A 13,774-nucleotide genomic window follows, 5' to 3' on the forward strand; every position below is an offset into this window, starting at 1 on the left:
GTAAGGCCTGGATGGTACCAATGGGGGGCAGGTGTATGCAGGGACTCTGGACACACAGGCCCCCCCTTGACTGCTCTTGTACCCACCACCCAGATAGGGCTGTGTTCTGGGGTTTCTATTGTGCTGCTGTCAGACAAAATAATGAAGATGGGGAGGAAAAAGCCTGAGGCTCCAGGGCCAGTGGGAGGAGTCATGTCCAAGACCAGTGGGCCCAGCAGAATGAGAAGGCAGAGTGGTGCCAGGAACTCAGAATGGGCACTGGCCCCAGAAAGCCTGTGCCCTGCAACCTGGGAGCAGCTGGGAGAGGGCACCCCTCCTGAACAGGAGTTCCAACAAGAATTGGCTTGGAACTGATAGGTAAGACAGCAGATGGGACCCAGGTGTCCCTTCCTGGGTGGGTGGTACGGCCCACAGAGGCCAGATGGTGTTTGTGGTGGGAAGAGAGGCCTGGGTCATCCAGAGTGGGTTATCAACCCCCCTCCCCCCGCAAAACTCCCTACCACACCCCCAAGCCTCATACAGCCTGATGGCAGGGAAATCACAGCCACCCTGGGTTTTATAAAACAAGTTTATTCACATTTTAGAAAAACTAATTCTAGGAGACGGAAGGCCTCCCTACAGGCTGGGTATGAGATGGAGATCATAAAGCCAGAGGAAGGAGTCAGGAAGGAAAGAGTGAGGAATGGAGGCCATACCCCCCGCTATGTGGGGATAGATCAAATAAATTAAAGGAAGGGCAGACAGAGGGAGAGGGTATCCACACAACCAGAGTTGGGCTTGGAGCTGGTCTGGAAGATAGTCAACACCTGCGAGAAATGGAAAGCAAGCATGGAGTGGGCTAAGGAGAGCCCCAGGTAGGGCTCCCTCTCAGCTCTCACCCAGTAAATAGGGTCTTGCAGAGAACTATGACTTGGCTCCTCCTCCAGGTGGGGCCAGGGAGTAAGCAGTTCATCTCAGGTCTTGAGAAAGGCAAGGCTAGGGGTTCTTTTCTCTTACCTGGAGTGGGGAAGGGATCACTGTTTTCGCAGCCTCTTCATGAAGCAGCAAGTGATGGTGCTAAGGATGGTGGCGCCTGTGACTAGGGCAACCCCTGCACCCACCAGCAGGGGCACGAACAGAGTGTCCAGGGCTGGGTGAGAGAGAATGGCTGTGTTCAGCCTTGGGTGCCATTGCCCTTCACATACTGTTCCACTGAAGTCCCACCACCTTCTCTATCGAATTGTCTGTGCCCACCTCCTCAGTCACAGACAGCCCTCCTAGCCCATTCCCTGCCCTCTCTGCATTCAAGTAAATCTCCACCAAGGACCCTGGAGAAGATGGGCACTGGGGGGCTGAGAGCTGTATTTATAAGACGCTTCATGTGAAGAGATGTGGAGAGAAACAGGAGACAGTAGAAGAAGGATTAGAATGGGAGAACAAGAGTGTGGTGCTAGAGGAAGGTGGTGAGTGAGGAGGGGAGAGTGGGGGTCACTCACCATGCATGTAGGGGTAGACTGTGACAGGCCCTGAACGGGCACTGCCCACCTGGTACCAGCTGTAGTCAGTGTGCTGTACCCAGGCACTGGGGGCACAGTGGTATACACCTTCGTCCTTGGGCCCCAAGTTGTGTAGTCTCAGCCGATGGCTTCGGGGCCCCACCAACTCCACGCTGACAGGGCCTCCTCCCGGCCTGACCCCCAGTTTTGCCACACCATCCTGATCCATGCCACCGACGAGCCGGGCAGAGGAGGAGCTCAGCTCCCCATCCTCAGGTCGCTCTACCCACCAGTTGGTGGCTAGCCGCAGCCCTGGGGGGCCACCCTGCACAGAAATGTTGCAGAGCAGGGAGGCGGTCTCCCCACGGTATACTGTGCCTCCTGCCAGCCATGCCAGAGCCTCCAGCACCACACCTGTACAACAAAGGCCATGGGATCAGAGGACAAAGGGTCAGGGGTAGGGAGCATCTGGTCAGGACCACTGTCCAAGCAATACCCCAGGAAATTCAAGGTGTCCCCTTAGGAATGTGAGACTAAAGCATGGAGGCAACTGATGTAGAGAAAGAGGCATAATGACAAAAGGGTTCTACAAGCCTAACCCACCTCTCTTACCTTCCTCCCGCACATGCACGGGGAGGGGCCGGGAGCGGGCACTGGCTGCTTCACGAAGCCGGGCCCCAGACCCTCGGACATAAGCCTTGGCAAGGCAGCGGTATGTGCCCATGTCACCAGGCTGGGCAGCCTCCAGCCGTAGCCGGTAGGTTCTGGATGCCACCTTCTCCATGGCAATGTGTCGGCCCTCGTAGCCAGGGCCCAGGCTGCCCACACCCTCTGTGTCCAACTGGGCTACCAGGCGGCCAGGCCCAGGTGCCCCTGCAGGTGCCATCTCCCAGCCCACAGAGTACGCAGCATGATGGCCTGGTGGGGGCAGTGTCCCTGACACATTGCACAGCAGCTCCAAGGGTTCCCCTGGGCCAATCCGACGTTCACCAGGTCCCACTGCCACTGCTAGCTGGCTGGCTGAAATGTAGGAAGGGAAAGGAGTGTCACGAAGGCAGGAGGAGGCACAGAGTGCCTGACTCCCCATCTGTAGTTCCTTTGATGGCAGTAATTTCAAGGCCAATCATCTGACCCTCACAGGGTATGACCTTCTCCCTTACCCAGAGGCCTGATTCACACCTTCCATTATGGCCCTCCTATCTCCACAGCCAACTCTAAGCAGAGAAAACCCCTCATGGGTACAGAGAGCAGTGATGTTCACAGGACTGCTTACTCTCGAGGTGAGCTCCCTAGTCAGACAATGACCATCTAGTCAATGACCATCTGTGTCCATGGTGCCCTCTGAGATATTGGCTCCCTGCACCTGCACTCACACAGGGTCTGCACATCCACATGGGCCAGGACAGCCCTCTTCTCCGCTATTTGGGACCAGGTGCCATCAGGATCCTGAATCCATTCAGCAGCAGTACAGTGGTAGGTTCCAGCATCCTCCGCCTGGACGCCCCCCACCACCATGCGGTACCTCTCAGCCCCCTCCTTGCCAAGTCGTAGCTCCCCTGCAGCTAGCCGCTCAGCATAGGAAGCACCAGCCTCCACAGCCAGGTCAGGCCGGAGTCCCACCACTTCCTGTAGAGTCACTTGTCCCACAGGTGCCTCAGGAACAGCTCGTCCAAAGGACACAGCCAGATGTGTGTGCTTCTGTGTGCTTGTCCGAGCCAGGCAGCCCAGTGCCAGCTCCTGCCCCTCATTCACCATCAGGCGAGAGGGAGAAGTCTGGGCCTGGCGGCCTCGGGGCCCTGGAGAGGTTGCAGATACCTGCAGTACATCTGGAAGAACTGAAGAGAACAACTGGAGTGAAGAAGGGCTGGGACCTGGCAGCCCTCATTATTGTTTCCTATATACAATCTACTTCCCTGAATAGACTGTGAGTTCCTATAGGGCGAAGATTTCATGGTATATTATTTTTTTCTGTAACCCAGTGGTGCCAAGCACAGTGCTGAGTACAAAACAAGCATTCAGTAAATACTTGCTGAATATCAGAACCAGCCCATTGCCTACTCACCCTTATGTTTGGCACTGACCCCTGTTTGAAAGAATCAGAAAAGTGGCTCTGTCTTCCTTCTCAGAAGACAAAGAAACTTAAGAGAACAAGACTGTCACATGGTCTCACTCCTCCTACCCAACCTCTGCTTTCTCCTCTCCTCACCCAGACCTGGATCCTAGAATCTCCAGTAATGGAGTTGATTCACCATTGATTCTGTCAGGGAATGAAGAAGGGATCAGACAGTTTAAGGACGCTTCCCCTTTCCCAGGAAGTAATTCAATGACATAAGAAGAGTATAGGACTAGAAGGAGTGAAAGTCCCAGACAAGCCACTAATTTTGTTGGGTGACTTTGTGCAAGTCACTTAACATCTTTGGATCTCAGGTTCCTCATCTGCAAAGCCTAACTGTTAGATAGGTCCTGCAAGACCTGACTTTCTGCCCTTTTTGGGGAGCTGGCCCCACCCCTTCCTGGGGCCCAGTACCTCTCAGTTCCACCTTGCTGCTGTAGCTGCCCAGGTAGCGGGCATCAGTGGAGGGTGTGTAGCACTCATAAACGCCAGCATCCTGGGCCTGCAGGCGGGCGATCTTGAGCATCACAGCATCACCACGCAGACGTTGCACCTGTACCTCACCAGCTGCCACACGGGGCCCAAAGACAGCATAGGAGAACCGGGTATCCCTGGTACTAACAATGCCGAGTGCAGCCTCTGGGGCCTCAGGCCTGTACAGGAACCACTCAAAGTCCTGCTGGGCAGGGCCCTCGTAGCCAGTAACATTGCAGGAGATAGAGATGGCTGTGCCAGCCACACGGTACAGTGGCCCCTCAGGGACCAGTACCTCCCGGGCACAGCACCGAACTCCTGTAGACAAGAAGAAGAAAAGTTGGGAGTGCCTGGATCCCCATTGCATCCTCCCATTACCAGCACGATTCTTGACCCTTCCCCCTAAAAGGAAAGGAAACCTGGGGGAAGTTGGTAAGCCACTTGGGCCATGTTCTAAAAATAGGGAAAAAATGCTGGGAGGTTAGACACCTGGGACTCAGGAGCTGATATAGAGCCAGGTTTGCCTCAGAACGCAGAAATATCCCATTTCTGGCAGACCAGAAGTGGAGTGCCTATGGGCAGAAAGGAGAACATCTGCTTTCTTTTTTAACCATTTCCTGATTCCAGCTGTACATGATTCCCTCCCCCAACCCCCTAGTCTCATGTCTGTGGTTCCTGCTCTGGCCTGGACAGCAGAGTCTTCTAGCTAAGAGATTCTGAGGCCATGTATTCTTCTCCTTTGTTTGAAAGGAGCTGGCAAATTCTTGTTCAAAAGGGCTGGTTGGCTCAGCTGTGTCACCTGGGCCAGGGGACTCCAGACAATGGAGCAGTTGCCCAAGCTGGACAGGGCACAGACCCAGTCATTTCTCACCATACAATACCCTCCCCCACTCCAGCTGTGCCATGAGCTCACTGCTTCAACTCCACAGGGCTTCAGCAACAGCTGAGCCTTATGGGGCAAAAGTCAGCCTCTGCCCTGGCCTCTGGGGACAGAATATCCCTCCCTACCCCACCAAGTGCCTGTCAATCTTCCAGACTGGCCCAGCTGAGGCACAATGTCCCCCACCCCTAACTCCCTAACAAAAGCCTTAATTTGCATATGACATGCATTCTTTTATATATGGTTCCCTTTCCATAGGGAGACAGGAAATCCCCAGATGCCCCTTCTCACCTTTCTCATAACTCTTCTTCACCCTACCCCCAACCCAGGCCCCACACTGCCCTAGCTGATACTCCTGGGGGCTTGGAGGGCTCAGCTTTCTCCTTCCATTCTACCCCACTAGATAAGATCATGGAACCTCGGGATGTAAGGAGAGTTAGGGCAGACCCCTGCCTTCATTTTACAGATGAGAAAGGTGAGGCAGAAGATCCAACTGCCCTTGAAGAGCTCCCACACATCCCTGCAGAGGAAGATGGGGAGCTCCAAGGCAAGCAAGGCCTAAGGGGAAAACCTCACCAACCAGAATGTCACTCCCAGGGGCATCCCCGAGGCCTGTCCACAGTGGCTGAAGGAAAATGGAAACACTGAGTCTGTGGTCACTGTCCTCCAGCTCCTCCAAAAGTACTCCCCCTTGATTCTCCTACCTGAGCAGGCTCCTTGCTCTTCTTCCTATGGCTGAGACACCTGGAGAACTTGTGGTAGCCCAGTTAGAGTGCAGACTGGGACTCAGCCCCATTTCCATCCCCAGCTATATGGCCTAGACTTCTGTCCCTTAACCTCCCAGGCCTCAATTTCCACACTAAGGAGAGCTAACAGGTTCTCCTCTGACAGTGTGACTCAGAAGGACCCTGCCTGAGGTCACTTTATAATCAGAGTGCTGACAAAGGTGGGTGAGCTGACACCTTCCCTGGTCTCTACCTCCCCAGGCCTCCAGGCACAGTCTGCTCAGAAGGGCCTCCTCCCACCTTCCTGGCTTCACAACTGTTTGGAGATCCCCATGGGAAAGTCACCCCCGAACCCCCTAATGACCTCCCCACCCCGCCTTAGGAAACCAGCTTGGCAGACAACTCTCACCAGTGAGGTCCCATCCTCTGTATTAGTAGTGAGGGAAGGGAGAGCAAAGAGATTTGCTTTGCAGTAAGATAGATATGGGTTCAAATCATAGACCCAGCACTCACTAGATGTGTTCTCTGGTCATGTTATTCCATTTTTCACATCTTCAAAACGACTGCAAGTGCAGGCAGGCTGTTTCATCTCTGTGCTTCACACTTCCCCACCTCCCCTAGGCTCCTCACTACTCTACACTACCCACTGGGGAAAATGGGCTAAGTGCTAGGCAACAGGGCTCGCTGACATCCTCCTGCCTCCCACCCAGGGCCCCAAGGAAAGGGTTCATTCTACTCCCACAGGGCCCAGAGAACTATGTAGCATAGGGAGACTGCTTGATCCCTCCGTGGAGCCCTGGTCCAGAAAAGGCGGCTGGGGCTAAGTTAGTCTGTGCCTGGACTATGGCAGCTCTGAATCCTGGCAGCAAGGCTATACCCTCATCTTACCCCCCCCACCCCACCCCACACCGTGCTCTTATGTCAAGGGCTTCAGTCTCCCAAACATCTCTGTACAGGCAGTCTCACTGTTTTGATGCCATACTCCTCTCCAGATCATCTTCAGGGAACCCTTCAGTTCATGCCAAAAACAATTCCAATGTCACTGCCCTTATGCATCCATGCTGCATCCATGCAGCAGTGGCCCAGAACACCCCACCATGAATACCTACCACGACAGAAACAGGGTGCTTGGAGATCCCAGCATCAGTCTCCATAGAGCCTGGTTTCTCCCCAGGCAGGAAAGCTAGGACTGAGTGAGTGTCACCCAGCAGTGGGAGACTAGAGAACCAAGCGCCATCTGGGTGTGGGGAAGTGGGGCAAAGAGGGACCCTGGCCAGGTCGGAGATGGGGGTGAGAGAAGGAACTGCGCCCAACCTCAAACGATGAAGTGTGCAACCTCAGAGGATAAAGTGTGTGTGCGCTTGGAGGTGGAGGCAATTAGGGGAGACTTACTTCAAAGATCGTGGGCAGAACCGGCCCCTGGGCCTGCAGCCAACTTGGGACAATTATGAAGACCGGCAGGCACTGCCCACGCAAGCTGGGCCTGAAGCAGAAAGTGAGGCAGAGAACATTTGGGAACAGCGAACCCAGGATCTGAGCATGCCGACTGAGAAACAGGACCTGGCCTCCTGAGACCTGGCGGTCCCTGGGGCAGCACCTCAGTGGGTCCTCATTGCGCTCCAGCCTGGGGCCTACCGCTAGGGATCCTTCACCCCACCCTAGACTGCCCGGGTGGTCTCATGGCGCCTCTGACGAAAAGTGGGATGAGAGGGGCTCCGAAATGCTGGGAAGGCTGGCTGGGCTGGGCTCCAGGTGGCAGGCACCTGCGGAGCGGAGCGGGGTGGGGGCCAAAGACAGGGACTGGGCTTACCCAACATTAGCAGCAGCAGCAGCGGCAGCGGCGGCGTGGGTCCGAGGCCGCCCATCCTGCGCAGCTGGCTCTGGGGAGACTCCAGGGGTAGCGCGAGCTCTGGGTGACCAGAGGCTCCGGGGGGCGCATGCCCAGGTAGGGGGCGCAGAGCGGAACCGCGAAGCGTGGGGTGCTCGGAGAGGTGCTCTGCGGAGAGGGAGCTGCCAAGTCCCCTCCTTCCCCGCTTCTTCCTCTTCCCTCCTCCCACTGCTTCCCCCGCCCCCGCCCTTCTGAAACTAGGGAAATCATTCCCGCCCTGCCCTGCCCGGGCTCCGCCCTCGCCTCAGCCCTAGGCTGACCGCCAACACCGTTGGCTGTAGGCTCCGCCCACGTCTGGCCAGATCGGCCAACCGCCTCGACCCTTCCGGACCCTGGCCCCGCCCGAATCCCCAATTTTGCACCTCGGCCACGTTTCGGGCTTCCAGCGGACCACAGCCCCAGCTGCGACTCCGCCCTTGTGCAGGGCTGGGTGGAGGCTTGTGTCGTGAACCTATGCCCTGGCTTCACCGTGACCTGGACCCTAGTCCCGCCCACTTTAATCCGGGCCGACCAGGCTCCGCCCCTAACCCGGTCCAGCACTGGGGCCCGACTCCTCCCTGACCCCGGCCAAGACCCGCCCACTTCAGCCTTGCCTCCGCCCCTCCCAGCTGCGCGGGGAATCTGGGCTGGAGCTTCATCCTGATTCTAGTTGGTGCGTGCCGGCGACACCCGGCTCAGCCAAATCCGCACTCACCGCCTCACTGTGCACTCCCACTTCGCCAACCTTTTAGCTGAGAGTTGGGTGTAGGGGCCCTGGATTTGGCAAGTGTGGCCACGCACTTAAAATTGGGCTATTTGCTCTGGGCTGCTAGGCCTTGCAGCAAACGCCGCTGAAATGGGCATGGGCAGGACTCCGGAGTTCCTGACACAAAGAATCTGGGCTGCAGAGCGCTAGAGACTGGTTTGCCAACCCCTCGGTGCAGAACCAGAGGAAGCACAATAGGAGTGTGGGTCCGCTGGGCGCCTCCAATTCCTAGTGACCCTTGGTCTGGTTGCTTAAACTCCTTCTGCTCCAGTTTTCTTGTTGGCAAGTTGACATCCACCCCAAACTGCATTTGTGACGATTAATTGAAATAATGTACATAAGGTACTTGGTACATCATAACACAAAATAGGATGGAGATATTATATATATATGATATTATATATAATCATCTCAGAGTGTAACAGGGTGCAGCCAAGAGGGGGGGGCCCCAAATAGGGATTTGGAATGAGGTCCAGAACTCAAGGTGTCCAGGAAATATTAGGATGTACTCACCCCCCACCCCCCTTAAGGTGTGGGTTGGGGGAAGGGACAAATGGAGCAGGGCCATTGAGAGCTGTTTTGCATAGCAACAGCTTTGCAGCTAACCTCTGGTGTGGTCATTTAACATATCTATAACCTTTAACTGGTTACATAGATATGTTAAATAGCTGTGGCCATGCTCTGAGCCAGGGGAATGGAAGTAACTTCCCCACCAAGATGTAACTGGGAGGCAGGTCCCCCAAGCGCCTGCGTAGGAGCTTGGAGAAGATTGGCTCCAGGATACGGGGCCACACCTGCCCAGACAAACGATGGCAGCCCAGTGAAGCTGGAAGGATACGAGAGTGCTGGCATGTGTAGCCGATTGTGGGAGGAGTCGGAAATGGCTGCAGAGGAAGATTGGTGCAGGGATTTAAGCCCAGACATGACAGCCATTGAGGGGAGAACCATGCGGTAGTGGCAGAGTGGGGACTCCCAAGGCCATTGTGCGGAAAGGACCACACAGCTGGGGCAGTGGAGAGAGAACCTCGCAGCTTTGCCAGAGTAGGGACCCCTGCATATTTAGAAGGGGGAACCACCACCCGGCTTAAGCAGAGATCCTGGCGACACACCTCATAGTGCTGGGGAACCGAGGGAGGCCTACCAACCAAGACGGATTACCGGGAAGAACTGGGGGCTGCCTGAGCCACGGACTTCTTTTTCTTTTCCTGAGATACGGTAACCCCAACTGGGCAAAGGGGCGAGGGAAGGACTATGTGTGTTTATGGGTGTTTTAAGGGACTTTGGGATTTTGATGAAGAAATTAGGTCACTACTTTAAGTCTGTACAGCATTAAATAAACATTTCCTTTCCCTTTCACAAATCTCTGGCATTGAGAGACCTCGTTCCTCTGGCAGTGGACATAACAAACCTGGGGGGGGGTCCTTTCGGGTAATAGTACATTGCCTTGGCCCCCCCTTGTCGTTTTATAACAAGAGAGCTAGCTTTTTCCAGGAAAATCAGCAAACCCAAGACAGCAGGACCTCCAGACCTGACCAATAATTATAAGGAACTGACTAATGGTCACAAGCTCCGGATCTCTGGCAGGCTAAAGATAACATCTTGACCTATGTTATGTTTCTGATCCTGAGGTGGACCCCTGGATACTTTCCCATGAAACCAGACACAGGGACACTGGGACAGACCTCAGAAGTGTTCTTAAAACCTGAAGAAATGATTTATTACCTTTACTTTACCTCCAACCAATCAACTCCCAGCACAACCCAGAACCCCTAAATAGTGGTGGCTTGTGATTTTGCCATATATAATCTGAAACCTACATACAATCAGGAAGTTTGGGCTTTTGAACATTTGCTTCCAGTTCTCCTGGGTGGCACCATTCATAATAAAAATAGCCAATATTTCTCCACTGCAATTCTCTGTGTTTAGTGTTTGGCCTTGCTAGCACCAGGTAGACAAACTCCTTCTGTTCTGTAACATCACAGATGCCATTTATGGGAGCCCTACACTATAAGGCCCTTTTGGATATGTTTATGTAAGACATACCCAAACTTGCACAAAATTTTTATAAGTTTATTGGAGCCAAGCTGACGACAATTGCCAGAAAGCAAAATCTCAGTGGATTGAGAAAATACTCCAGTGAATGGCAATTTTGTAGCTTGTGTATACATTAGAATAAATGGAGGAGACATAAGCAGGGTTACATGAAATCCTTTTGTGGAGAATTAAGGAGGCAGAAGAAGGCAAACCCAGAAAATCTCTGGAAATTAATAAAAAGGCAAATTAGAGAAATGCATACTTTTTTTACATTGGTGGGCACAGAATATTAATAATTAATATTTATAGCACACAGAGATAGTATACAGGGAACAAGGTAACAATGAGGAGGGCCCTGGCTGGACAGCTCAGTTGGTTAGACTATCTTCCAGATTACCCTGAGGTTGCAGGGTCAATCCCAAGTCAGGGCATATATAAGACTCAACCAATAAATGCATAAGTGGAAAAACAGATCGATGTTTCTCCATTTCCCATTTTCTCTCTCTAAAATCAATTTTAAAAAAAGAAAAGAAACCAATGAGGATTCTGTGATCTGCTGCTCTGGCCCTGGGGGTTGTGTCTTAAGGAGTCTAGAAAAAAGGAATACTCTGACATTTCAAAAGTATGTTATCTTAAATACAAAACAACAATAGACAGGCTCTCTTGAAGTAAAGATTGACCTTTGTCAAGGAAACTGCGGCCTAGGAAGGGACTACACACTATGACCCACTTTCAGCTAGAAGAATTTTTATGTTCAGACCATCCTATGTGGTCCCTGCTTTTGTAAGGCCAGCCATGCTGACTTTCCCTGAGCTTATCAGGTTTAGTATGTGTCCCCTTATTTTCTGTCACACATGTGGTGTAATTTAACAGATAAGAAGCCTGAGGTTCATAGGGATTAAGCATTCTGCTCAAGACCACACAGCTTTTAAGTGGCCAAGGTATATTACCAAGGCCCCAAATTTTCCCACACCCTATTGTCTCTCTTTCCAAGCCTCTCCACCCTATAAACTCATTCACTCAACAATTACTGACCAGGCCAGTCTTCATGCAGGCCCCTGGAAATCTGTAGTAAACAAGTCCAGAGTGGTCCCTGCTCAAGGAACATGTAGTTGTACCAAGAAGACCAACCACTGGTAAGTAATAACCAACCCCCAGTATGGGTGTTAGAAGAGAAGACTTCTGGCAGTCTCAAGAAGCTGGGGCAAGTAGATACAGGAGGCAGGACTACTGTCTCCAGTGGGGATGAAGCCACACACCCACGCCAAAACACAGCATTTTCCTCTCCAGACTGAGTTTCAGAGGCCACCAGCAGGGGGAGCCCATGGCTCAGGCCTGACACACCTCAGATGCTTATATAACTTGGAAAACTGGGGGAGGAGAGCTAGAACCAGGCACGAGGCTTGTCACACACACACAGACACTTGTACTGGTGATAACACAAAGGAGCTTCATACAGAAAAATGTTGCAGACACAGAGCAATGCACAGACACACACAACACACACACATGCTGCCAAGGACGGAGATGTGGTGTAGACTGTAGACTACTCCTGAATCCTCCCTGTCTGGCCCATTAAGAAAACCACACAGGCTTACCCAGCACCTTGGCTGATACCTGTGGTGGCATGGGCAAAGAAAAGAGGAAGGCAGACTTTACATGAGCCTCAGGCCAGCCTGAGACATAAGGAAGGGAGGAAGCCTGCTATTGCAGAGGCATGTGAGAAGTGTATAGTGACCATGGAGCCTATCGTCACTGTCATCACCCACTTTCTACTGGCTCTTCACATACCACCAGGTATGGGCATACATCAGACTCCAGGCTAGTGCTTCACATGATTATGTAATAATATCCCCTCTAGATGACATATGTCCAAAGTACCAAGTTGGCACTGAAGTGTCCTGAGTATCTTTAAAGATAATTAAGACCCACACTCTGCTCTAAAGGAGTTTATCATCTAGCTGAGATGTCACAACCATGAGATATGATTCTCAGAGAGGCACATCCAAAGATAGACCCATCAACATATTCTGACCTGTGCCAGGGGATTAACATGATCTCGTTTAATCTTCACCAGAATCCCCTGAGGTCAGTGCTATTATTATCCATGGGAGGAAACAGGTGTACAGAAGTTTAGGAATTTGTGAACCTGGGATGGTCTGAATGTGGAGAAGCCTGTGTTTCTACCACGTTACATGGCCACTTGAAGGTAGACATGGACCCAGCACACATAAATACACACCAGCTATTGACAGACAGCACCTTACAGGGTGACAAATACATCAAAGAAGCAAGCACACGTAAGGTAAAAAAAAAAAAAAAAAGGATATCAGGGGGAAAAAACAATCTACAATCATGCTATCAAATAATTGATCAATACAGTAAGCAACCAGTGAATGCATAAATAAGTGGAACAGCAAGTGGATGTTTCTCTCTTTCCCCCCTCCCTTTCTCTCTAAAATCAGTAAAAAAGAAGTACTAGCCCAAGCTTTTTAAAAAAGAAGAAATAAGCACACATACCCACCTGACATTAGACATAGAAATATCACAAACAGCTCTCTTTCTTTTATTTATTTTTTAATCCTCCCCTAAGGGTATGCTCATTGATTTTAGAGAGAGATGAAGGAAGAGAGAGAGGGAGGGACATCAATGTGAAAGAGAATCATCAATTGTTTGCCTCCTGTATGTGCTCCAACTGGGGATTAGACCCACAACCTAGGTATATGGCCTGACCGGCAATCAAGCCTGCAACCTTTTGGTGTACAGGATGATGTTGCAAGCAAATGAGCCACCCAGCCGGAGCAGCTCTCCCTCTTTTAAACATGGATAAATCCCAGCTTGGTGGGAGCTAAGGATCACACATGCAAGAATATCCTGTGATTTATTTGTGTTCATAAAGCCTTGACCCATACTGCCATGATGAGCTATATTTTCCCACCATCCCCAAAGGGAACATTCTCTCTGCTAACTTGTTGAGAGGATCAAGTGAAGAGATAAGGCAGAGGTAGAACAAAAACCTGTCTTCACCTTGACAACTAACTCATGCAGTGATACATCGAAACAGCTGCACACTTGGGCACCCAGGCATACACTAAGATAAACACACAGAGGTCATGGGTGCCCAAGCACACTCAGCGAACTACAGAGCCATCTCCCACACACATATGCACATTGGACCCTCTCCCTACTTTCTTTCTAGCCAGGCACCTGTACCCTCATGGCAGCCTCTATGCATGTGTATATTCCCTGAACCCTCCTCTCGCCCTGGCTAAGCCCACACTCCTTCCCAAATTCTCAAACATTGTGTCTAGGGTATGGTACATCTGTTAAAGAATAGAGGAGCCCTGGCTGGCGTAGCTCAGTGGGTTGAGCGCGGGCTGCGAACCAAAGCATCACAGGTTCGATTCCCAGCCAGGGCACATGCCTGGGTTGCAGGCCAC

The 13,774-nt window shown here is 52.1% G+C and overlaps 1 protein-coding gene across 3 annotated transcripts; it reads right to left on the reverse strand.

Moving 5' to 3' along the window:
* Positions 1-549: 549 nt before the first annotated feature.
* Positions 550-7,743, reverse strand: IGSF8 (immunoglobulin superfamily member 8). 3 transcript variants are annotated; one of them, XM_028530655.2, is made up of 8 exons: positions 7,478-7,743; positions 7,060-7,150; positions 4,003-4,380; positions 2,849-3,310; positions 2,088-2,495; positions 1,476-1,889; positions 997-1,129; positions 550-806 (listed from the first exon to the last, which is right to left on the reverse strand). In XM_028530655.2, exons 3-7 carry the CDS (start codon positions 4,112-4,114, stop codon positions 1,014-1,016), a joined length of 1,512 nt encoding a protein of 503 aa, XP_028386456.1. In that variant the 5' UTR covers positions 4,115-4,380; positions 7,060-7,150; positions 7,478-7,743; the 3' UTR covers positions 550-806; positions 997-1,013. The 3 variants fall into 3 exon arrangements, with proteins under 3 accessions (XP_028386456.1, XP_035871658.1, XP_035871657.1); XM_036015765.1 differs by lacking the exon at positions 7,060-7,150; XM_036015764.1 differs by lacking the exons at positions 997-1,129; positions 7,060-7,150 and having other exon boundaries at positions 7,478-7,729.
* Between the last annotated feature and the right edge of the window lie 6,031 nt (positions 7,744-13,774).

Source organism: Phyllostomus discolor, chromosome 14 (genome assembly GCF_004126475.2).
Source record: "Phyllostomus discolor isolate MPI-MPIP mPhyDis1 chromosome 14, mPhyDis1.pri.v3, whole genome shotgun sequence".
Taxonomy (NCBI): domain Eukaryota; kingdom Metazoa; phylum Chordata; class Mammalia; order Chiroptera; family Phyllostomidae; genus Phyllostomus; species Phyllostomus discolor.